Source organism: Electrophorus electricus, chromosome 5 (assembly GCF_041902795.1).
Source record: "Electrophorus electricus isolate QZ-2024a chromosome 5, ASM4190279v1, whole genome shotgun sequence".
NCBI classification, from domain to species: domain Eukaryota; kingdom Metazoa; phylum Chordata; class Actinopteri; order Gymnotiformes; family Gymnotidae; genus Electrophorus; species Electrophorus electricus.
In genome coordinates, this window is record NC_137501.1 from 24,277,484 (window position 1) to 24,302,908 (window position 25,425).

The 25,425-nt window shown below is 40.5% G+C and overlaps 1 protein-coding gene across 2 annotated transcripts in view; it reads right to left on the bottom strand.

Moving 5' to 3' along the window:
* Positions 1-25,425, bottom strand: part of LOC113590661 (A-type potassium channel modulatory protein KCNIP2) — a 138,472-nt gene that overhangs the window by 67,619 nt on the left and 45,428 nt on the right. The window contains exon 1 of one of the 2 annotated variants that reach the window (XM_035529795.2): positions 3,097-3,569. The exons of the other annotated variant lie outside the window; for it this stretch is intronic. Coding sequence (XP_035385688.1) covers positions 3,097-3,184 — 88 coding nt within the window. The 5' untranslated portion in view covers positions 3,185-3,569. Of the gene's footprint in view, positions 1-3,096; positions 3,570-25,425 lie in introns of those variants that run through there. 2 annotated transcript variants of the gene reach the window in all.

Sequence of the window (25,425 nt, forward strand, 5' to 3'; positions counted from 1 at the left end):
ATAATGAATGACGCATGTAAAGAGCACCACCCCTGTAGCAGTGAGGGAATGAGTGACTGAAGAAAAAGAAACTAATTGTAAAACAGGACTGAGTGAACATCAAGCTTGGGCTGTACTTATTATCCATTATAACCATTTATTAATTCTCCAGTGGTGTACATCATGCCAATAACCACTGTTATGGCAGAAACATGTAGTCATTTCACTGACACATATGCTCATCCACATGTGTGCATGCACGCAGAAATGCACATTTGTACACACACCCGCTAAAATCTTGCTTGAAAGGAACCGTGTCTTAATTATTGTTTTTATTGACAGAGGGGCTTCTGGTCTCAGGTAATCTATTTATTTCCTCTCTTTAATTAAGTAATTGAAAAGGCTGCCAACAGCAAAAAAAAAAAAGCTCAAACCCCTGCTAAATAATAAATAATAAGTTGCTGCCCTGCCAACAAAATGGCTGCAAGATTATGTGTATGAGAAAGAACTGAGAATAGCCTAGTGAAAAAAGAGCCTCTTCAAAACTGGCATTAGGGTATAGTTCAACCAAGCTATGCTAATGTGGCTAAAAGCAAATAAAAGTTGGAAGTGCTGCTAGTGAACATGCCAATTGTCGAAGGTTGAAGGTCTCGCTTCCATGCAGTGTTAGCATGAGCGGTCTGGATAAATTTTTTTATGTCGAACCCACAAAATTTAAATGTAGCAGAATAAGAACACATAAAACAAACAATGATGCCTACAATTTAATGAAAGCACACATAGTAGCCATTTGATTAAAAAACTTACATCTCACTTCATTTGTTGTGTAATTTTTCTATTTTGTTTTGTTGAAGAAAGTGATGATGAATATGATCTCAAGCCTTGAGTGCTGCCCACAGGGCTATTTGTGTCCAACTTGGGACATTTTTGCTTAGCTATACAACCTACAACAACTCAAAATCCCAAAAATCATTTGGTAGTAGCAGGTCATTGTGTTTGCTAACCCATAAGCTGACCCTCAAGATGGCTTTGGTCAATATAGCGTATACCTTTTTTTTTCTTTTTGTACAACAATAGCCATTTAAATATACTGCAGCAAACAGTCACCCATCTAAAACATCTTCTCTTGGTGCGTGGGTGATGTCCTGCATTATGTGGTGTAGTTCTCAGCAATTATCCTAGGGGAATCACCTCAACCAAGTCTCGCCAGTTTGTTCAATATTCGAAAGGAGAGGAGGCCCACTCTCAGCCCCCCACTGATCCAGCCAGAACAGCTTAATTACCAAACACCGCATTTACTCTTCCCATGAATAGCACGAAACACCATTTAGCACTGGTGGTTATATCTGGCCGTGCTTTGGGGGTAAATTGTTAGCACAGTGTATCATTCCTGTATCAACATCATACCAGATTTTGGAAATGAGTTCATGCAACAAATTGCTGCTATTGTATTAAAGATGAACACTATATGCAATAATGGCGGCTTTTCACACTGAGCTAAAGATCAAGCATGTATGAGTTTAGCCAAACACTGCAAAGAGAAACTACTGAAATATGAGAAACTACTGGACTATGACATAGGGAAAGTTGTGGAGAACCAAAGGTGAAAAGGTGAAAATGACCTGGATGAATAAGAACTGATTAAGAAACATCAGTGAACTATCAGAAATAAGAAGCAAGCTGAAAGTCATGTATGGACCAAGTCATATCTATCCTAAGTCATATCAATGTTAAAGTTATATTAATCTCAGATCATATCTATACAAAAATCCTATCATAAGTCATAACCTACTAAAGGCTCTTGGTAAGCATGTTCAAGGTCTCCCTTCCCCCACCACAAACCAGACTCAGCTTAACATGTAAGATCCAACCTGATACTGACTCACACAAACCACCAACTGGAGGGAGTAAATGTGAGGGTCCCAACTGAGTGATCCTAATGAAATCACTCACGCACAGCCTCAGAGAGTCCCTTTTCTCGGAAGGCCAAGACAGTGCCAGCACTGGAGCCGTATCCATGGCAACTACCGAGCCGGTAAAATTCCAGTGTATTTGCCAACTGACTGTTGCTTAATACTTCATTGGTGTTTAAAATATCTCTTTTTTTCCCCCAAAGGCAAGACCTTTATTTTCTTTGAAATTCAAAATATTAATTTTAAGTGCTTTGTCAGCACAACACTATCAGCTGTGATTCATGAAGGTCGTTTGTGGCATACTGATTGAAGATATAGCACTTGTTCTGAAGACCAAGTGAAGCAAAATTTGAGCACTGCAGATGCCAAGATCACACCAGGGAATTGTGAAAGTTAAGTTCTGAAGCAAACATGAAAAATTCATTGAGACATCACTCAGAGGTTAAAACACAATCATGCACATCACAATGAATCTTTTTCACATTATTTTTCTTATACAAAAATTTATTGAAAAGGATAAGTTCCTTTAATAGGATGCATTTAATTCCCTTACTCCCTCTAACACTGTCTTTGTGTGTTGTATAAAAAGAAATTACAGAAGTAAATGTATGCTTGCATCTTTAATCAAGAAACATTTATTTAAAAGATTCAGAAAGGAGTCCATTACATTTCCTACCAGTACAATTAAGCTTTAATATTACAAATAACACTGACTTCTTTCCATTACAAAGCTTGGTAATGAAAATGGATTAGATATGAAAAATCCAACCTGCATATTAACCAATAACTATAAGGACCTGCAAGGTCATATTACTGAAAGATCCAGCAAGGCTTCACCTGATGACATCGCCTCCCAGTACAGACTTATCTACCATTAAAATGTTCATTATTATGTCGCAAGTGAGGGTTAGCTCTGTTTATTTAGTAAATTATGTCAACCCCTGAGAGCCAAAATCAGTGGGAAATCCCTCCCAGACCACTACAAATAAAAACTTAACTACTGTAAATATTTGTAAAGAGCAGCTGCAATGATACTTCATATGAATCATAGCTCCACTGTCAGATAAACCATGTTAGTACATCGAGATAAAGAAGTTTGCCATCACACTGCCTCTTGGAGAAGTGAAAAGACCAGGGAGAAAGGTGAGGAAAAAGCCAAAAAACTTCTCCTAAAGAGAAGACGCGTGAGGCTGAAGTAGCCTACCTTGGGTCAGGGTGCCGGTGAGGAACCTGTAGAAGTACCGGGCCACTTTGGTCAGCTGCCGCTTGCACCTTTTCCTACAGTGGCTCATCGTGGCTTGTCGGGGGTCAGACAGTCGTTGGGTGGATGCCCGGGGGGAGGGGAGGGGGGAAAAAGAAACTTGGGAAGAGGGGAGGTGTGAAATCGTGGCCGCCGCTGCCTTCTCGTGCTCTCCTCTAGTCGCTCTTCTTCTCCTCCTCCTCTTCCTCCTGTCTCTCGCTGTATCTCTCTTGCGCTTCTCCGACCTTTTCTCTGCTCCACCTGTGGGGTGCTTGCTGTCGGGCACGGCTGAGACGCTACCTCCTCCCTCCTGCCTTTCCAGCGCGTGTGAAAGCCCTTCCCACTGGCTCTGCCTGCTCTGCCGGCGGGGGAAAGCGACGCACCAGCACACGTTTGGTACTACTACGAGTTGCCGGTGCACATTTTTTTCCCTCAGTCGCGTGCTCACCCCCCACCCCCACCTCCCGCACCCCTTTAATCCTCCTTTCTCTTCTGTGTTTGCGTGCAGTGAACAGCTTGAATGCAGGTTGTCTGTTGTAGCAGAGAAGCGTGAAATTGGGGGGGGGGGTTGATGGTGGAAGCAGCCAGGGGGCTCGAAACTGAACAGTGTAATTAGAAATAGCTTCTTGCACGTGTCACATTGGCCTCAGGAGAGCTGTGGAGGAGAAGGCTGGCTTTGAGCCTGTCCTCACTGTAGAAAGTGTGTGTGTGTGTGTGTGTCACACGAGGATAGTACAGGACATAAGTTCACCTTAGAAGGACAGGAAAACAAAGTACTAGACCCCTCTCCTTTTTTTATCTTCTGTTCTCTTCTCAGATGTTTCCTCTGTTTCTTCTGTCTTCATTCCCTTTCTAAACAAAAGTTATCAGATTGGTTGAGGTCAGATGAGTTGCAAAAGCAAATACAAATTCCTGCAACTGAATGACTGGGGGCTTTGAGGAACCTGGTTCAAATGGAGGAATGGAGGCAATGGAGGAAGATAGATCTCCATGTGGTGGTGGTGGTGGGGGGGGCGTGGGGGGGGGCTCTTCAGGGTGTAGAGTCCACTGGGAGCTGGAGAGAAGTTGCTGGTTGGGGGGTGGCTTTTACTCTGGTTCAAGGAGAACCAACACTGCAGTCAACATCATTTCATCCCTACTGCTTATGAGCTCCTAGGCAGCTCGTTCCATGGACACATATAAACACACACACACACACACACACACACACACACACATACGTACACACACACTGTGTCTCGTGCATTGTTTTACTACACAGAACATGCACGCTGCTGGCTTGTTTGCTCTGCTACACTCTCTCATTTCATTTGTTTTCCCAGAGAATTGATCTGTGATAAGTAAAGCTCTCTCTCTCTCTCTCTCTCTCTCTCTCTCTCTCTCTCTCTCTCTCACCAACCGCTCACCTACTTTGCTGAATGCTGTGAATTATAAGTGATTACAGTTGCCCAGGCAACCATGGATTCTGTAGATTTTCTGTCAGTCAATCACATGTGCCTGCAGCCACACTTTCTTTTTACTCTCTCTGATCAAACCAAAACAAACAAGCTCCACTGGATCTCTGTGTGCTGTGTACGGAACATGACTCTTACTCCATGTTTGTGAGATGAGGATTGGCATCAATAAAGAACAATTGGCAAAATGACCCACAGACATATATGGTCATTCCTGCAAACAAAAATCTCTCTACTAAATCTCCTCAGGAGACATATATCAAAAGTCTTCTCCATGTAAAACCAGAAAGCCCAGATGCTCTGATCTTATGTAACGTGAGCAGGTTAGTAAGATTGCAACTAATCAGGGACGCATGGCATGTCAATATGTCCCAATAGCAGTGGCGAGGAAAAATAAACACAGCCAGGTGTCTACACACACTTGAGGCATTAATGAGGCTCGCTTGGATTCCCCTTCATTCCTCCACTGGCATCTGTATGAAGGTCTTGATGTGCATGTCAGGGCTGGCATGCACACATTTCCCACCCACCCATTATAATCCCATTAAAGAGCATCTTGGAACATCAATGGATCTGATCATTCCAGTCTGGCTGCCTGAAGTGGATTATCACTGGATAGCATTTATGCAAAAATGTAAATTATGTACATTTCTTTCCTGGCCAACATAAGGACTACGTGTGTAAATATTTGCAAATAAAGGTATTGGTGTGGGAAAATATCTTTACAAAGATAGTGCCCACAGGGTGGCTATCTTGATAGGCAGCTCCAGATGAATTTCTGCATCGTAGCCAGATGGAGGGTACTGGTAATTTCTCAATCCATTCAAATTCAATCATCCACAGGGAGTCTTCAGCATCACAAAATCTAGAAATCTTGACTCAAGGCTTGCTCAGATCGCACTGAAGTCTCCATATGCCGCTAATGATGATACAAAATGATGGGAAAGGTTTATTTAATTTTCATTGCTGGAGTTCCATTATGCATTATTAAAATCAACATAAAATAAGAGGAAAGCATCTGAATGGACAGAACTATTAATGAATGTTTGCTGTTAGTTTGGAAGATTATTTTCTTGTCTTGCTTTATGTTTTGTTGTTTGCTCTGTGTCTGTGTCTGATCATTTAGACTTAGTGGTAGGTGGTAAGTGCATGTTTCTCAACTCGAAAAATAGAAAATGTTCAAAGTGTCATTTGTCAGCTGCAGCTAAGAAAAATGGGCTTCAGCCACAAATAAACACACACACACACACCCTATCCCCTAAAAATGATCATCTGACAGTACCCAAACCAGGAGTGTAGCCAGACAGGGAAAGAGACAAAGGGATTAGCTCTGACAGCCTGCCTGCGGATAGGCCTGTGAAACCAGGTCCATGTGGCATCAGAGAGGTATTGTTTCTGTGGAAGGCCACACTTTCTGGAGAAGACTGCAAATTGGGACAGGAGCAGAGTGTGTGTGTGGGCCCACGGAGGAGTGGCAGGAGGGCTCGAGCCTCCCAACGTCAGCCATTGCTGTCAGAAAGCTGTCGGGTCATCCAGAACCAGATAGACCTTCCTGTTTACGAGAGTACCTGGGTCAAAGTCACCGGACAGGCACCAAGGTGACAGAGCAGAAGGAAGTGGTGGGAGGAACATGATCGGATTCATTTGGTGGTCTAATGCAGGTGTCCATTTGATAAGATTGTTTTCAGGTGTGGTTCCTTCATCCATCTCTCCCTTTCTGTCTCTGTCTCTTTATCTCTCTCACCTTTTTTCTCTTGGTCTCTGTCTGGCTGCCTATCTCTCTTGCCATTACCTACATCCACATGACCGTCTAGCTCTACCCAGCTTCCCCAGAATGTGCATTGGGCTTCATCATCTCACACCCACGTGGTTGGATAAGCCAGCACCATGAAGGAGAAACAATAGGGTGGGGAACGGCTGGTGGCTAGGAGGGTGGATGAGGATCTCAGCTCTATAGAGAAGCCTTCATATTCAGGATACATCTGTGTGTCACATGAGTACAAAGGCTTACTAAAGGGGTCCATTAAAACTCCCTGCTCGAGCTCTTTGGGTACCAGCTGCTTCTTCAACATCACACTTCATTTCTACAGAGAGAGGGCAGAAGTGGAAATGGTGCTGTCTCAAAGGTTGTTTGACATTTGGGACCTGGTAGGCAATATATTTTTTCTTTTCATTTTCTATTTCTTTTTTTCCATAATGAAAGTCTGATAGGTAAATGTATGTTAATGTAGATTAAAAGGCCAGGATGATTACAGTGATATGCTCCTTTGCCCCTTAATTGTCCTTAATATGAGAAAGAGAGAGAGAGAGAGAGAGAAAGAGAGAGTATAGATTTAAACAAGTTTAAATAACTACTTGGCATGACTGCTCTCTGATTACAGAAGGGGTTTGGAAATATTATTACATCCATTTCATGTCAGAAGTGTCCATTGCCCTCCCCAAACAAATATTTACATTTTAAATTTGACATTTTATGGAATTTAGCTGGCGCATTTATCCAAAGCGACTTGCGATCATGGTTGAGTACAACTTGAGCAATTGAGGATAAAGGGCCTTGATCACAGGCCCAAAAGTGCCAACTTGGCAGTGGTGGGGCTTGAACTGGCAACCTTCTAATACACTCTCTTACAAACTCACACAAAGCATTCTCACCTAATGACAGTGTACCAACTGGGTGGGTTCTTCCAAACCCACCACCCATCTATGTATATTTCCATAATGGTTACTGGTCAGCGCAAGAGCTGAAGACATGGCTTTTTGATCTTGAGAGTGACAGGCCAGTAATGAAAATTCCACAGCCACATTTAGGGACATTAGCAGTGGCTGATGACACAGATTCATACCTTAGTTTTCTTCCTGCTTAAGTTTTTTTTTCTTTTTTTCTTTTATTTTATGAGCATCTCAGCAATTTCCAAGAGATGGAAAGTAACATCCAAAGTAATAAAATATCTCTATGAGATCAATGTGGTCCAAAGCAAATGTGGTATGCCCACAATGTGCATCGGCCTTTGAGAGTCTTTGAGTTTAAACAGAATGGTTAATATTAGTAGCCAGATGAAAGGTACATTGATGCATGTGCATGAGAACTTGAAAAGGGTTTGCTGGGCATACACACAGAAACACACAGGCACAAGCCCACACCTACACTAAGGAGCGGAATCTCCACTTCCATCAGAATGTTCAATCAGCCCTCTAGGCCACACACACACACACACACACACACACAGACAGACACAGACAGACAGACAGACACGGACAGACAGACACACACACACACACACACAAAAACAAAAATAAATAAATAAATAAATAATTTAAAAAAAACCTGGAGAACACACTGAGACTCCTGAGACACTCCAGATTCCTGAGATTCCAAAATAAGATCTACAAGAGGGCTGGACTGTAAAAGACAGTAAAACTGAGAGAGACGCATAGGGACAGATAAAGAGACAGATAAAGGGAGGAAGACAGAAACACCACATTGTGAATCATGCATTCCTCTACCGGAGCAAGCATCTACCGGAGCTTGCTAGCGTGAGCTCATTTGCTTAATGCAAGCCACCCCTATTAGCTGTCATTAATTTATAGCAAAATTAGCTTTAAAGTTTTTTTTTTTACTCTTCTGTTTTTCCCTTCATATATACAAGCTTCTTCCTCCCTCTTCTAGGTCTTTTGAATTCCAAAAAAGGAGAGTAAACTCTCTTTACTCCACATGTGTGACCCAAAAGCGAGGGACATGACTGGGTGTCCCTTAGTTTCCTGACGCTAAACCTCAATGGGACAAACTGGGTTTTACGACTCTTTCCGTCCCCATTCTGTTTCTGAAACTGCACTGTGTTGAGGTCCCATCACCTAACTCAGGATGGCTAGAGCTCTTATTACACTAAAACTGAACACCAACACAGGCACGACACAACCCTCAAGTCTCTAGAGGACGTTGCTAATACAGCTTCTGACGTTGCCCATGTGCACATTCGTGTCTATATTTGTGTGCTGGAGGGCCTTCCCAGTTCCCTTTGGAGTGCGTCACAGTTTGCTTGCCTCCCGCTGGTTGATCCATGGCTCCTATTCCAGCTGGCCTGCATCCACGGACTACCAGCTGTGAGCTGGCAGTTGCCCTGGTCTCTACCCGGCGGCAGGCCCTGGCAGCGCCTGCCCCGACCGCTGAACGCACCTGCTGTGGGCTAGTGAGGTCTGCTCAGCATCTCATTTTGCTTCACAAACAGAGACACCTGCTTGGTGGTAAAAATGGCCTCCAGCTGCAAATGCCACTCTATTCTGTGCAAATCTATTCTTTTATTAGGCCAGTAATGAGACAAGAGCTGCCTAAGAAAAATCAAGAAGCAACCTGTTCAGCTACTTATGTCTCCCTGAAATGGACATCACTGGATGTGGTTGGGTTCAAATATGACGATTCATGGAATTGCTCTTCTTTTACATCTTTTACTTTACTTCGAATATATTTGTTTTAGAGTTTCCAAACATAACATACCATGATGACACTTATCTAGATAAAAGATACTCAGTTTTGCATCTGGAATGCACTCACCAAACAATATTAGAAAAACCTACCTTTTAGATATGTATCATAAGGGTACAGTTAGAGTTCACATCTTTTGCCAAGAACTGTTTGTGTCAACCATCCTCTAGCTGTTAATGGTCAGTGTCCAACTACAGCACTGCAGCAAACTTAGATCGCTAGCAACACTGCTGTGCCCAATACTGTCATACCAGTCCATAAAACCAACCTGTAGAAACACCCACCACAATGCCACTACTACATTTAGTAGTGCCAGTGGCTAAGAACTGAATGTTGGTGATTAGGAACGAGTGTGGCTGATGACGTGAGCATGCCAAAAAATGAGTAACTATTACTATTAATTACTACTGCTTGATTCTATGAGCCATGTGATGATAAGCATTTATAATGATAAAAATTAATCTACCCACCAATCTAATATTCCTGTTTCTGTAAATTAACCCTGTGACTGTTAAAGATTTACTTTTATTCATAAGATTTATTTATATTTTGTATCTTTTCCTACATTAAAATGAATGAAGGGGACATGGAAAGGTGAGCATCTCACCGTTTTGATATGCTGCTCTGTAGAAGAAATTTATCATATTGTGACCACAGAACAAAGGAGCATTCTTTTCTGTTGGCATTCAGCTCTTGAAGAAGTTTCATAGAGCAGTAATCTCCAAAGTCAAAATAAGATAGGGGATGGGGTAGCACCAATTTCCACACACTTCAGGATAGGACTCCTGCTCTAAGATCAGATTTCAGCAGGTCTCCACTGGCCTTTGACATAATGTGCTAAATAATGACACTGACATGGAATCAGTGGTGAGGTATGCTGTAAGACTGTACAAGAGAAGGTCTGAGGGGTGTGTGAATGATGCCAGGACAAGGAATATAAACTGAGCTGTAGCTGAGCTGTGTGTCTGAGTGGCTCAAATGTAGGATCAGCATGGTAACGCATACATCCTGAAAGGCTGGTTCAATTGTGCCAGTTAAGACAGATTAATAAAGTTTAACAGTCTAATAAAGTTTACTAAACACCTGGAGACAGACAATGTGCTATAAAACTACTATGACACATGCCCTAACGCACTTACTCAGGCTTCCAGAATAAATATTCTGCTGCCATCTAGTGGGTAAAATCTGAAACAGTAGCTCAATGTTCAAGAGGTAACAGATCAGACTATAAGGAAACACCTCATATGAATTGCAAATCTGGAGCTGCACACTGTATCCCTTCAAACTGATGAAGCATTAATAGTAATAATAAATTTAAAATCAATTATAACTATTATAGCATCTTATAGACATGGACATTTGTGTCACTATTTTGGCAATTACCTTCTAGTACATGAAGCAATACAATGAAATGCACACGCTGAATGATGTGAATTATAATGTACTGAATTATGATGTAGTTGTATTATGATGTATAGTACACATTTATATTAAATACATATTAAATACAGAAGTCCCTACACATTTCCCATTTTCTTTTTTTTTAAGTAAAGTTTTTTTGTTTTGTTTTTGTTTTTTTTTAAATAAATCTCTTTAGAATTTTCTGGTTCAGCATGACGTGGCTAATTGAACAACCCTCATTTTTCAGATTATGATCACACCATGCAATCACAAGATTCCGGTAACAAAGAATTTCATCATCACCATTTGCCACACAAAACCTCTGTAATGTAACTTGCTACTCAAAGGACATGGAGATTTGCAGTTGTTGCTTTTTGTACCTAATGAGCAGAATGGAATTCAGAATTCAGCTTCACTGCTGTTATATTTCGTGACTTAACTCTATTATAGAAGCCTGAAACATAAAACAATTAATGTGGCATTGTATCTACACTAGAGGGTGCACTTTCATCAGTCATGTGGAAGTACTTAAAGTGTTTCCTTTAACAAAGGGGGAACACTAAAGAAGGAGGCACACTCATTAATGAAGGAGGCACACTGCCTAACGAAGGAGGCACAGTGCTTAATGAAAGGAGGCACACTGCCTAATGAGGGAGGCATAATGCTTAATGGAGACATACTGCTTAATGAAGGAGGCACAGTGACTAATGAAGAAGTCACACTGTATAATGAAGGAGGCACATTGCCTAATGAAGGAGGCACAATGCTTAAAGAAGATGGCACACTATAATGAAGGTGGCACACTGCCTAATAAAGGAAGCATAGTGCCTAATGAAGTAAGCAGATTCTATGATGGAGGCACACTACCTAACAAAGAAGGCCTATAACCAAGGAGAAACATTTCTAAAGCACTGTGATGGCTGGCACATGCTTTTCATTCCATGCATAACACATTTCTATGGTGCTCAGTCTCTGTCTATTATTATTTGGCTAGTATATATTAAACATAGACTGCATAATGCAATGCTTAGTAACTTTTTAGTACATCTGAAAACATCTTTTAGTACATAACAAATTGCTGCTGTCATACTAACAGTCTAAATACATGTCCAACATAATCAATTATAACTATTGTTATACTTCTTGACATTTGTTCTTTTTCTCCTTTCTACTCCTTGAGTAGATTTAGTAAATGTGTCTATAGATAGCTGTTAGACACCTAAGTGCCCAGTTGATCAATTTGCAGGACATGTCTATGTGTGAAAATCTGTGGTCTAGAAACCAGAGGCATTACACTAATAAAGGGTTAATGTCAATTGTTTGTCCTAATTTCACATATGGAATTCCCAAAATGAACCAATTGTCAAAGTGGTCTCCCACTTAAAAAAAAAAAAATGTTATATGTATACACTATCCCCAACACAGCAAAGTAAATGATATCAAATTATACATTACCTTAAGGGATTTATGTTGAATTAGCCACAATTATGTACTAAAACCCAGTACTCTGCTTAAATAGAGTATAGGCTACATGATACCCTTCATGTCCAAGGTTACCAATTTGCCTAGAGTGTTTAGCCTGCTTAATCAGGGCACCAAAGATTATGACACAAACAAACATCAAATGACGAGAAATCAGCTGCTGCCTTTTGGTCCCGGTGTTTAATCGGTGTAGGATTTACTGCACTTGCTGCAAGCAAGCTTAGGGCATTTAAGTGACATAGGAACTATATCTTCTAAATCTTAAAGCAAAAAGCGAGTTAAGTTACCCAAGTGAGGGAACTAGGTCCTAATGTTCTGTACAGCTGAACTCAGTATAGTATAAGAATAGTAGAACATTAATGGACAGGGTCTAGATGATTAAGGTTGGTAGAAAATGTTTGGTTAGCAACTATACTTTAAAAAATACCTCTCTGCACACTACTCTCTACTTAAAAGCATATTATATTAAAGTAAATTACTAAATTACAGAAATTAACTTTATTCTTTGATTGTTTGTTGATTTTTCTGTTTACATTCAACATTATTGCCTGCGACTCTGTAGATTCAGGCATATGAACCTTTGTTATGTGAAATTGTTGCTAAGCTATTTTAAGCTATTTTTATACACAAGTGCAAATCTTATCTTAGATCTGCATCTCACGTCATCTCTACCCACACAGTTTCTCCATAGTGAGGCTACAGAAAAGAGGCACATTTCCTATGTGCATATGATGGCAGTCCAAATAAAAAGGACACAGTCCAGCTGCTGAAATTGTAGATCCTATTTTCATAATGCGAAGTCCAACGTCAATATCTGAAGTCGTAAGGGCTTGTCCAAAAGACATGCACTATTTTCACCTGGTGTGATCAAGCACTATGCATGAAAGGAAACATAAAGCTTAATACCACCCATAATACATCATAATGTCCAAGGTTTATAGAGTGCAGTAGATCTAGGAGTGTGGTGATTTGTTGGTATCTTCTCAGCTAATCATGCTACACATCTCTTAAATTTTTAAATAGCTGTGCTAAGAACACATTTACATTAAAATAAAGTAGTTGAAATAATGCAAAAAGTGTGTTACTATAGAGGTGCTTGGGTGCAAGGTGAAAACCCGACATGAGAACATTTTTAGAAATATTACGAGCTGCAGTAATTTTTTCGATTACTCTGTGTGACTCCACTACTTAGATGGAATCAGCACATTCAGTAGATTAGCAGTCAAAAATTAGCAGTTGAAACTGCATGTGTATGAAGAGGTTAAAGACGATGAAAAATAGCGCATCTGTGTGCAATTAAAGACAATGGTAAATCACACCTGTGTTTTACATTGTATCATGTGCCACAGTGATGTTTACACCTCCATTTCTTATGTACATCAAGTCGCAGCTAAAGGTGAAGAGTACATGTAAGCTTCCGATTATTTATACTCTTAAGTTGTGTTATAAAAGCTACATCTTTTATAACTGTTAGTGATTCTATAACCAAATATCAGTAACTGTCATACAGTGTCACACAGCTATGTTAGCCAGAAACATTCAAGGAACCATTACATTCTACTTGTGCTTAACACCCAGCCCCTTCAAGTCTGTGTTGGGATTCAGGGCCCGTCCCGAAAATAGTGGTTTTGGATATGCTGGCACAGCATCTTGTGTGGTCATGACAAGAGCAGCACCTAGGTGGGCATGGTCATCCCATTCCACCATGCCAACCTTCTCATCCATGATCACCTCACACTGCACACAGCATAAAAAAAACAAACAACCCCCCAACACACATACATTTCATCCCATCATGAAAATATTAACACTGTAGTGCTCCACTTGAGTCTTTGTGCCTGAACACAGGGAATTATATGAGAGCTTTGAAAGTGAAGCACATTGTCTTTCCACTGAAGTTTCCCATCAGAGTTGTTTAGACAATGTCTTTAGTCAGACATAGTCTTCAAATTAAATAAGCTCTACACAAAGGCACTAAAAGCAAACCCCTCTGCTGCTTTTATCTTGGAGAGTGTTTGCTTATATAACATGTTCCCTTGTAGTGAGCAAGATGTGACAGAGCAGTGCTGCTGCTTTGCTAATAATGCTCTTGTTTTGATTGACAGCATGTGTGTGTGCATATGTGTGTGTACATGTGTATACACTACTTAACAGTGTAGAAAAAATTAACTTTGAAAAAAGACAGAAATGGCTTTAGTTTCTCATTTTAAAATATCTATTGCACCTTGAGAAGACCACAGTATGAATCTTTCCCTCTCTATCTGTGTTCACCTTCCCCTCCATTCCTCTCTGAAAGGTATTCTGAGGAACGCATCCACAGATCAGAGGCATGGCTCATGATGACTGTGTAGGAGGGAATGTGGTCTGTACTTCACTTTCAGACTCTCTATGAAATGAACGAGAGTGAGAGGAGAGATCTGATCTCAGCTTAATCATTCATTATGCTAGCCCCAGCACTGGAAAACAAAGGCCTCCCCCAGAAAGGTTGCAGAACTACAGAAACTGCAAATGCACCTGTGGGTTATAATACCTGAAATCTTTGTGCTAGTTGAACTATAATTTGTATAACATTGGTATTTTTGTCCAGCTGTAATGGACAATAATTTGCCCTGTGCATGACCGAAATGCAGAAACTGCAGTTTTTTGAAGACCATAGAATGTATGGATAGGAGAAGTACATTCTGATCTTAAGGCCATAAACAGTACATAAAGACACTTCTACTTGACAAGAACCTCATTTTATTTTAAAAAGGGCTTTCACATCTTTCACAGCAGTTAGGAGGTATTTTAAACAAGACCCCCCCATCAAAAACTGTTTCAGTTTAGAGATATTTTGGAAATGTCTTGCTTGAATGCCCTGCTTAAGATCACATCACTGCACTGGGACTGAGGTCAGCACACACTTGTAAAGTATCTTTCTTGTTTTGAGCCACCCTATTGTTTTCCTCCTAGGTTCTGATTTATGCTCATGTTGAACGACTGAAAGCTTATGAGTTTTTCACAGACAGGATGCCTTGACATTCTGCTGTAGAATGTCTTGATAAAACTTGGAATTCGCTGGTCCTTCAATGACAGGGAGTCATTGGTTGTGTACTCCCTACACAACCTATAAGCCCTACAGGCCCTACTTGCCCTACTCGCCATAAATGCCTTTACTGGCAGTGCAGCAGCCCCAAGGACTGTATTCCCTGACCACGCTTCGCATTTGACATGAAGTCTTAGTAGTTGTATTTAAGGGTTTGTTTTCTTCATAAGGGTACTGAAACTGTACATTCACAAGGACACTTAGCTTCAACAGAAAGTTCACAATCACCTTTATGTGTCTCATGTCATCATCTTGGACATTGCTCCAGAAGTGGTGTGGACCATCCATGTGGTCATCAGGAAATTGTAGCAAGCTTCCTATGTTGTAACTTCTAATGATTTCTACTGTTGTTCAGAGGTTTTACTATGTTACACCCAAGAGTAGAGATATTATCAAGCACAAGATATTCCTGCAGCTCCATAGCTGATCCTTTGTAACTTGTTTGAGGATTACAAAGCATATTCTTGCACTGGGCTCATACCTGCTAGTGTAATGACCTCATTATATTGTAATAAGTTTATCTTTGTTCATTGTTTTTTTGCAATTGCCACATCCAGACAGCAGGGGCAGCAGATATATATATATATATATATATATATATATATATATATATATATATATATATATATATATATATATATATATATATATATATATGGAGAGAGAGAGAGAGAGAGAGAGAGAGAGACACACACACACACACACACTTTTCTCTCATTATACTCTGCCAGAGCGAACCCATGAAAGTAAACACCAGGAATTGTTTAATATTTTTAAATTAAATAACTAAACACTAGTTCATGGTACCAAAGTGCATTGTTATTGAGGATGTAACCACAGGGATTATATTAACTTTACTGCTCCTCAATGACTGTGTGATGGCTTTGCATTACGTAAGCATTAAGTGTGCTTAAAGATAGAGAGAGAAAGAAAGAGAGCAAGCAAGAGAGAGAGAGAAAGAGAGAGAATTTGCAGCTGAAAAGATTACTGCACTAAAAATTTCTGTTTTTACACAGAGAGAGATAATAATGCGTGAAATGGAGCAATGCAAATAGAGCTGATTCTGTGTCCTTACTCAGAAGCAAGCACATGCAACCATTACATTTTTGGACCCTTTCTAAAGTTTCCTATATATAGAGAGAGAGAGGTGAGAGAGGAGAGAGAGAGAAGCACTTTGCTTGCAGCACTACTGAAGGACCTTTGTGGGAAATAGTGTCCTGTGTCTGTGTGTGTCTGCATTTGTTCAATGGTGATACAGTGATATAAAATATGTTATCTTTCACCTAACCCTAGTTTGCTGAATATTTATTTAGTATTATGACTTGTGCTAAAGATCAAATCACATTTTGGAGCAATTCATGCAGAAATCCAGATTGCTCCAAAGAATTCACAAACCTTTTTCCAACTATACATTTGACTCATGCTTTGTTCAAAGTGAAATGAAATGACTGGCTATGTAGTTGTCAAGCATTTACTGGAGAGGTTTAGAGCTATGACAGTATGCAGGTTCGTCTAAGATCTCACATAGGGAGGAAGCACCGATCCACTCACATCTTCAGTGAAAATAGTTGAAATCCCACCTAAAGTGGTTTACTATGTGACCCAATTTGCTTATTCTGTTTAGTTCTGTTTAGTTCTGTATTGGTTGACTAAGTGTTCTGCTTTATAAATTGTATTTATTTGGACATTTATTACATTGGCTGTTCAAAGGTATAGATAACATTAAAAATGGCATTACCAAAATTGGTGGAATGACGGAATCCTTGAAATCATAAAGAATTCCATGTTTCTCTGTGTAATGCATGCATGCCTGTGTATGTTGGCATGTGTGCGGCTGGGTTCATTCATGACACCTGCTTACTTTTATCTATAAGTTCAAAGCCCCCGAACACTGTGTAACTACCTCCAACGTCTGTCTTTCTTAAAGCGCTCCTTCTTGCATAACCAGCACAAATTCTATGGCTGGGTCACTTAGCATTTTTTGTTTTATCCATTCCAGGCATGTTTAATCAATAACAGCCCTGGGTAAGGGCACAAACCAGTACAAGAATGAGGGCAGTGTGGGTGACTTGGTGGTCTGTTAGCCAAACCTCATGAGACACTCACTAAAACCCCCAATATGTAAGAGCAACCCTCTCAACTCACTCTGAGTCCTGTTTCTCTTTCATTACTTTATGCTTTCCTACACTCTACGGTCCTTGCTGGATGAAGTGCTGAGACTCTCTCGAAAAATGCCCCATTTTCATGGAGCCTGTTCACATAAAGAGCAATTCGCCAATGAAAGCAGACTAATGACAGTTTTGATCGGGGGAGGTGAACCACTTACGTTTCACTGATATCTCTTCATGCCCTCCATGTCACTTAAGAAATTTTTAACAGGCTCTCCATCTCCATCTCGCTGTCAATTCCCTTTTCCACATATCTTGTCTGTGAAGTGCTTCTCTCTATGACTCTGAGGCTGGTGATACATACTTGCTAACAGCCTTCATTGCTCCCCCAGCTAGTGGGAGCAGAGGAGGTATACAATTCATACCCATGAAGCTTAGGGATTGAAGGATGTGGTCGACCGCTTCCGGTGAAGCAGAGCAGCAAGAAAACAATATTGAGAGTGATGCAGAGCATGTGTGTGCATACGTGGGTGTCAGTGTGCACGTGCAAGTTTGTTTATACTCATGCTGGTGTAAATAAGGACTGTCGAAACCCTGGGTTTAGTGAGAAAGGGAGCATGAAGGAAGGAATAATCAGAGACTTATGAAAGTGTGCCTGCATGAGGGAGGCCAGCACTTGGATTTGGCTTCAGTCAAAAGTATAGAATATCCTTTTGATGTGTTTCACACATTCGTTATGTGGCCATTTGTGTAATGGGATCTGCTGTCCAAAAAGGAAGCAAATTAAAACCGGAAGCATGTATACTGGCATGGATATTAGGGCCGTGATATCCCCAACAAATATCCCATTCTTCCATTCAGCAGGGTTTGATCATCAGGTTAAAGCCAAATTGCCCCAGTGAGTGAAATAGAGTTGAAACTGGACCACTACCACAATGCTATCAGAGTTCTTGTTCACATTGTCAAGCTGTTTTGTGTTGTACAGAACTCATTGCTCCAACCACTGAGGTTTTCCAATGGAACCTGCTGCCAAGACATCAGTATTGAGTTTTTTTCCACTTGTGAGGGAGTGATAATTGAAAACGGCTGTCTAGGCTAATCCTCTGCTGCCTTGGCACTCAGTCCTCCCCATGTCAATCTCTTGAGCAACCATGTACATGGGTTAAACATGCTTAACAGGACAAGCAGACAAATGGTTCTCTTGGCACTGTGGGTATAATGATACATATTTTCAGGTTCAATACGATTTTCAATAGTGAGTTCAAATTTTGATATATTATGAGTTAAAAATGGTATGGATTCTACAGAACTGTAACCTAAACAATGTCTGCATAATAATGTCATTGTGCAAAGATCTTCAAAAACAATCCATCTGAACTAAACGATACAAAAATCTGATCTACTATATACACTATATTGTCAAAAGTATTCACCCTGCTGCCTTTGCAAGCATATGAATTTGAGTGACATCCCAATCTTAATCCATAGGGTTTAATATGATGTTGGAACTCTTCTGGGAAGGCTTTACATAAGGAGTGTGTTTATTTGAATATTTGAGCATTCTTCCAGAAGCACATTTGTGAGGTCGGACACTGATTTTGGACAAGAAGGCCTGGCTTGCAGTCACCACACTAATTCATCCCAAAGGTGTTCTGTCAGGTTGAGGTCAGGACTCTGTGCAGGCCAGTCAAGTTCTTCCACACCAAACAAGCTCTTCCATATATTTATGGACCTTGCTTTGTGCACTGGTGTGGAGTCATTTTGGAACAGGAAGGAGACATCCCTCAACTGTTCCCACAAAGTTGGGAGCTTGAAATTGTCCAAAATCTCTTGGTGTGCTGAAGCATTAACAGTTCCTTTCCCTGAAACTAAGGGGCCGAGCCCAACTCCTGAAAATCAAGCCCACACCATAATCGCCCCTCCACCGAACTTTACACTTAGCACAATGCAGTCAGACAAGTACAATTCTCCTGGCAACCGCCAAACCCAGAGTCATCCTTTGGATTGCAAGATGGAGAAGCATGATTTGTCACTCCTAAGAACACACCTCCACTGCTCTAGAGCCCAGTGGCGGTGTGCTTTACACGACTGCATCCAACGCTTTGCATCGCGCTTGGGGATGAAAGACTTGGATGCAGCTGCTCGGCCATCGAAATCCATTCCATGAAGCTCTCTACACACTGTTCTTGAGCTAATCTGAAGGCCACATGAAGTTTCGAGGTCTGTAGTGATTGACTCTGCAGAAAGTTGGCGACCTCTGCGCACTATGCACCTCAGCATCCACTGACCCTGCTCTGTCATTTTACATGGCCTACCACTTCATGGCTGAGTTGCTGTTGTTCCCAATCACTTCCACTTTGTTATAATACCACTAGTTGACTGTGGAATATTTAGTAGCGAGGAAATTTCACAACTGGACTTTGCACAGGTGCAATCCTATCACACTACCAAGCTATAATTCACTGAGCTCCTGAGAGCGATCCATTCTTTCACAAAAGTTTGTAGAAGCAGTCTGCATGCCTAGGTACTTGGTGTTATACACCTGAGGCCATGGAAGTGATTGAAACACCTGAATTCAATGATTTGGATGTGTGAAAGGACTTTTGTCAAAATAGTGTATAAGGCCTTATCTTAATTAGACTCCATTTACAAACAGAGCCCCTTAGACCAAGAGAAATATCACTAGTACAGTTTTGATGTGTGATATGTTTTGACTTTCCTGGTTTCATCATGATGTAATGAAATCATTACCCTCTATATTAACCCATTATCTCTGGACCACTTTTCCCAGATTTCCCTGGAACCTTTTTGGATGCCAGTTTAAGTTGCACAATTTAATTCTGCTAAAGAGAGCTGTTGATATGACCTAAATCTGCTCACCAGTTGGTTTGGCTTAGCAGCATCGTAGCATGCAGAAGGAGGGAGGGCAGTGCTATAGAGGGAGGGAGCTAATCAGGCAATGGCTGAGCTCTTGGGAGGCTGTGCTAAGCGCGTGTTCTAAAACTAAGGCTAAATAGAAGTAGCCACAGAATAATTTGCGCATGCACGAGTGTGTGTGTGTGTGTGTGTGTGTGTGTGTGTGTGTGTGTGTGTGTGTGTGTAAGGCAGATAGAGCAGATGCAATAGAAAAAAGGAGCAGAGAGTGCGAGCAAAAGCTATTGATCAGGATCTAGGATCTAAATGTACCGCAGAACTTTTAAATCCTATCAGGCAACAACTCCATCGCAACTGAGCTTTCTTAGGTTCAACGTTACCTGGTGGAGATCCTGTGATGTGAGTGAGAGTGTCCTGTTGCAAGCTTCTGAGGGCCCAAGTTCGTCCAATTCCCACCACCACCTGAAGACTCTTGGGAAATCAATGGGTGGACAGGTATGGATCACTGGTAAGGAGTCCAAACTTCAAACTCTCTATATTTGTCTCTGTCCCTCTATTTCTTTTTGTGTCTCTCTCACTGTCTCACACACATACCCACACCATCCTCCCTCACCACTCTAACAGGCAGTTCTAAAAAAGGCATATGCTCACACTCAGAACCATAGTGAGCAAGTATTTCTGTGATGAAGTCCACTGGTAACCATCCACACAGATGACTTTATGGCTATCAGAATACCAGGTCATAGGAGAATCCTATTTTAGATGTGTATTTCCTAAACAACCCTTGAAAACACATTTGTAAGTTCACATGCCAACTCTTGACCCCAACTTGTGTGTTGCTACATGCCCTCAAAACACACAAAATAGATTATCCTCCCTGGTCATAAATATCTTAATTTGCCAGAGCGCCACTGAAAATTCAAAGCTTGAAGCACTACAGCCATATTACACAGCAATCACCCAAAAGGGTTGGTTTCCAGTCACTCACAGAATTTAGACTATACCTCCAGGACTCTCCTTTGGGGGGGGGGGGGGGGGGGATTCACAACTGAAAAGAATGTGGCAAAACAAGTTGCGAATATTTTTTTTATATTTGCTGGAGGGAGAGAAAAATGGAGTAGGAAACTCCATTAGAGTATAACCTCTCTCCGCTGATGGTGTCATTACTAATCCGTCCATTTACTACCCATCCAACCCCTGCCCCCAGAGTCACATATGATTGGGTTTCCAGTTGTGACATATTGCAATGTCTGCCACTTCATTTCTGACAAGAACTGATACACAAACCAAATCATGGAATTTCTAATAAGGTTCTGCCTGTATCTGTCCCTTCTGACTTATGTTGACCTTTGTTTCAATTAAGTTTTTTTTTTGTTTGCTTGTTTGTTTTAATCTTGGAACCTCAGTAAGCAGACATGTCCACAATTACATCTTCAGTCATTCTAGATGGCAGAAACAGATGTTATCATTTACTCAGAATTGGTTATTTGTGTGTGTTTGTGTAAAGGAATTTTGTATGCATATGTAAGAATGTTTCACTAGGAGAGAATGTATAAAGAGTAACATAAAAGAGGAGGAAAGACACAAGTTATACCACAAATAACATTTGGAATTCCTGTGAAAGGCAGCTTTTCCCCTACTCTCTCACTCCTCTCCTATCTCTCTGTCTATCCTCTATCTCTTTCCTACTCTCAATCTATCCCTCTCTCCTCTATCTCTCTCTCTGCTCTCTCTCACTCCCTCTCTTTCACCTCTTTCACTCTCTCTCCATCTCTCCCTCTCTCCCCATTTCTCTGCTTTAAAGCTCTGGCAGACCATTGCTTATTTACTCTTTTTGTAATCACTCACTCCGGTGCTCGTCTGTTGCACCTGCTGGTGCCTGTCACACACTGGAATCCTTCAACTGTGCACATCTCTTAGAGGAGAACCACAAGCATTGTCAAACTCCTCATCAACATGCTCATCATTTAAGGAGCTTATTACGGTACTGAATATCACACTGCACCCAGCAAGTGTTTTCAAGCCAGCACCCTTCATATCACACTTACATGCACACATAAAATATACTGGTTAGATCTATATTGATCTAAAGTCTTTTGTTCAGGTGATGTGACATAAAGTCAATGCTGACAACTAAGGTTTCTGTATACCTGCCTGGTCAAATAGGTAGTCTTCAGCAATTATTCATCAAAAAGCTATCTTTTGTACACTGTAATAAACAGTTTTGTGCATCCAGAGTATTAATGGACATGCCTTTTAAAATTTTGCTTTATTAACCTTGTACATGGACAGGTAGAACAGGACTGGCTCGGAAATGATATTCCATATAAGCTTTATAAAGAAGCTCTGCTTATGTTCTTTGTTCATAAAGTGTATCTTGCTGGTGAAAATGTCAGATTCTTTCAACAATTGCAGAGATATTTCCTCAAAAGCAAAAAACAGCCATAAAATCCACAAACCCAACAAGTGTGCCCTAAAATGAACAACTCAACTTGGGAACTGGCGAGGGCTAAAGGAAATGGTGTGAATTTTGAAGCTCTCAGATCAAAGCACTATCAACTCTAAATTTCTTACCATTCAAATAACTTACTTTATCAAATAATATTTATACGATCATGACAATAACTATATAATACTTTCAGGTAATTTAGCAGAGAATGGGATTTATCTTTCTAGGTTATTTTACAATATCTCTACATATTACACTTCAAAGGTACAGTAGATAATGGTGAAAAGTTGAGAACACTGGGCTAAGAGCTACATTCATGCTGAAGTAGTATATTTTCTGGATGATATATCTAGAAGTCTGATACATAGCACTATATCCTTTGAAAAAGTAGAAAAATACACTAAAAGAGAGAATATTCTGATACTATCTTGTTTTACAGGGGAGATACTAAATGCACCCATGGGGCATGCAAGTACATGCTTTGTGCGAACACTCAGAGCCAAGTTTATCTGAACAAAAAAATAATGGGTTCGCTGTCTGTAGGTTAATACATATATTATTGCTGGAATATAAAATTATTAATTAAGACTACTCTTTTGACTGATAATAGGTTACCTTTCATATGTCTTATATATAGCTCTAACAGAATAGATAGCTCTAACAGCTAGCTAGCTTGTGTTAAAAATGATTAGTACCATTATTTTAATGCTATTGATGAAAATATTGAAAATAGAAATACTGAAATACAGTATTTAACAGCAATATAGTAATTACAAGATCAGAAAAATTGTCTATATTCAGTCAAATTTTTAAATCCAAGTTTTACATTTGAAGAGCTTGTGAGTTTTACCTGTTTCACTCAATATGTATTCTCACTCTAAAGTTGTGACAAAAATATATAAACAGTTCTTTAGTGGCTCATGTATGATAGCAATTTGGCTAACACAAAACACACAGTGACCAGTCAAGTTTGCATATAACAAAACAGAAAACAACGGTCATGAACGTATTTTAAGTAATTTTATTGATATTTCTGTGACAAGGAAATATCTGCGACAGTGGGATATTACTATTCCACAAACTGTAAACAATGATTGCACAGCATTACAACTTTTTCACAGTTTGTAAACTGTAGTTCACTCAAGTCATCTGACTTGACAGCTCCATTAATGAATGTTCCATTCAGCACTCAGCTCTGACAGTTTACGCAAAACATCATGGGCATGCCCCGCGGGTGCATTTGGTATCTCCCGTATCATTTGATGTTAGAAGGGATGCATTTAACACATGAAAATGTGTTAAATTGAAACCCTTCCAAAAAACCTCCAGTCTGATGATACCTGACATTTGAAATGACCTTAAATTCAGATACAAAAATGTTACTCACCCCAATCCCATTATGCATCATCCTTTCAGTTTAATGTGAATAAGTGTTACTAGTATCCCACATGGGTTTTAAAGGTCCTTTTTAAAAACCTGACTGGGCTTTCATGGCCTTGTGGTTGTGTTCCAGATGTCCCACCGGCCTCCAGCTGTCTCACTGGCTGGGTGTAAGTCTGGAGGGCATTCCATTCATCAGCCCACCAGTGTCCCATCATGCTTAGCTTTTGCCACTAACTCCAAACAACACATGCCAAAGCAACATCTGGTGCTGTTTGGATGACAGATTCGGCTCCTAGTGAAACCACTGCTCCTTGCAGTTTCTGAGTGAAGACCTATGGTGCCACATCTTGGAAACACATTTATGAGATTGATGTGCAAATGTAAGACTGCTTTTTGTAGAGGAAATCAAAGTGTGTTTAGTCCAATCTGTTATGATTTGTGTGGGCTGTTGTTGAACATACTGTCACAGACTAAGGGCTTATCTCAGGCATTTATGACAAAGCAAGATTTCCCACAACAGAAACCTGTAAATCTAGTTTAAACTAAAATGCAACCTATCTAACTCATTAGTAGCATATAATCAGTAACTTGTCGGGAACAACATTAGGCATACCAGCAAGACACATTACCAGTAAAAACTTTAAAATCCACTGTTTAGATTTCAGGATGTCCCCAGCCAATAGCTCTTCAAGAAGATGTCCTGTTTCTTGATACTGGAAAAGTATAACCCTCACCTGATTCTTGTGGTACTGCAAGAATGGTGTGACTGGAAAATCACTGCAAAAATGGAGAAGGAATCAGAGCCACACAGCTCCCTTGGCTGTCATGACGCTGTGCCTCAGCACTGAACAGCACATTTACTGAACAAAAAACACATACACTTTATACACTTCTCTCCAACTTCTGTGCAAGTCACTGTCTTGCCGAGGACACATACTTTACTGAACTGGCAGGCGTGACGGTGTTTATTTATTGGGATTTATTTAAAATCCAGGCTGACATGATGATGTGCAAAATGGAGACTCAGGACTGAATGTACACATACAGTTATCTACTTCTTCGCTTTCTGCTGTAAACTAATTTTGCTTCAAGAAGACAAAGGAGAGTGTAACGGTATGCTCCCCTGTATACAGACAGGATACGACCGACCACATGCTGTGAGATTTCTGTTTGTTGACTGTTTTGACTATGACTGCCCTCATGTTCATAACCATGCCCCCCTTGGTTCAAGACACCTGCAACTCATTACACAAGTCTTTTGTGCATGTATGTAAACCCCTGTGTTTGTGTTCGTGCTCGCAGTTCCTGCTTGTTATTCAGACTCGCTGTTCCTATTTCTGTTAATTCTTCTGTACCTGTTATTGTTTATATCAACGCTGAACTGATTGTTATGTGTGAGTGCCATATTGTTTATCATTTGTGTTTGGTTTCATCATTTCATTCATTTGGTTTCAAATGCTTCCTCTTGAAAAGCCCTCTCGCCCCAGCAGGTAGCTAAGTTATATACACATCCATGTGAGCTGAGATCTTACTCAACATTATGGCAAAGCTCGGCGCATTCTTTGTCCCTTTCTGTG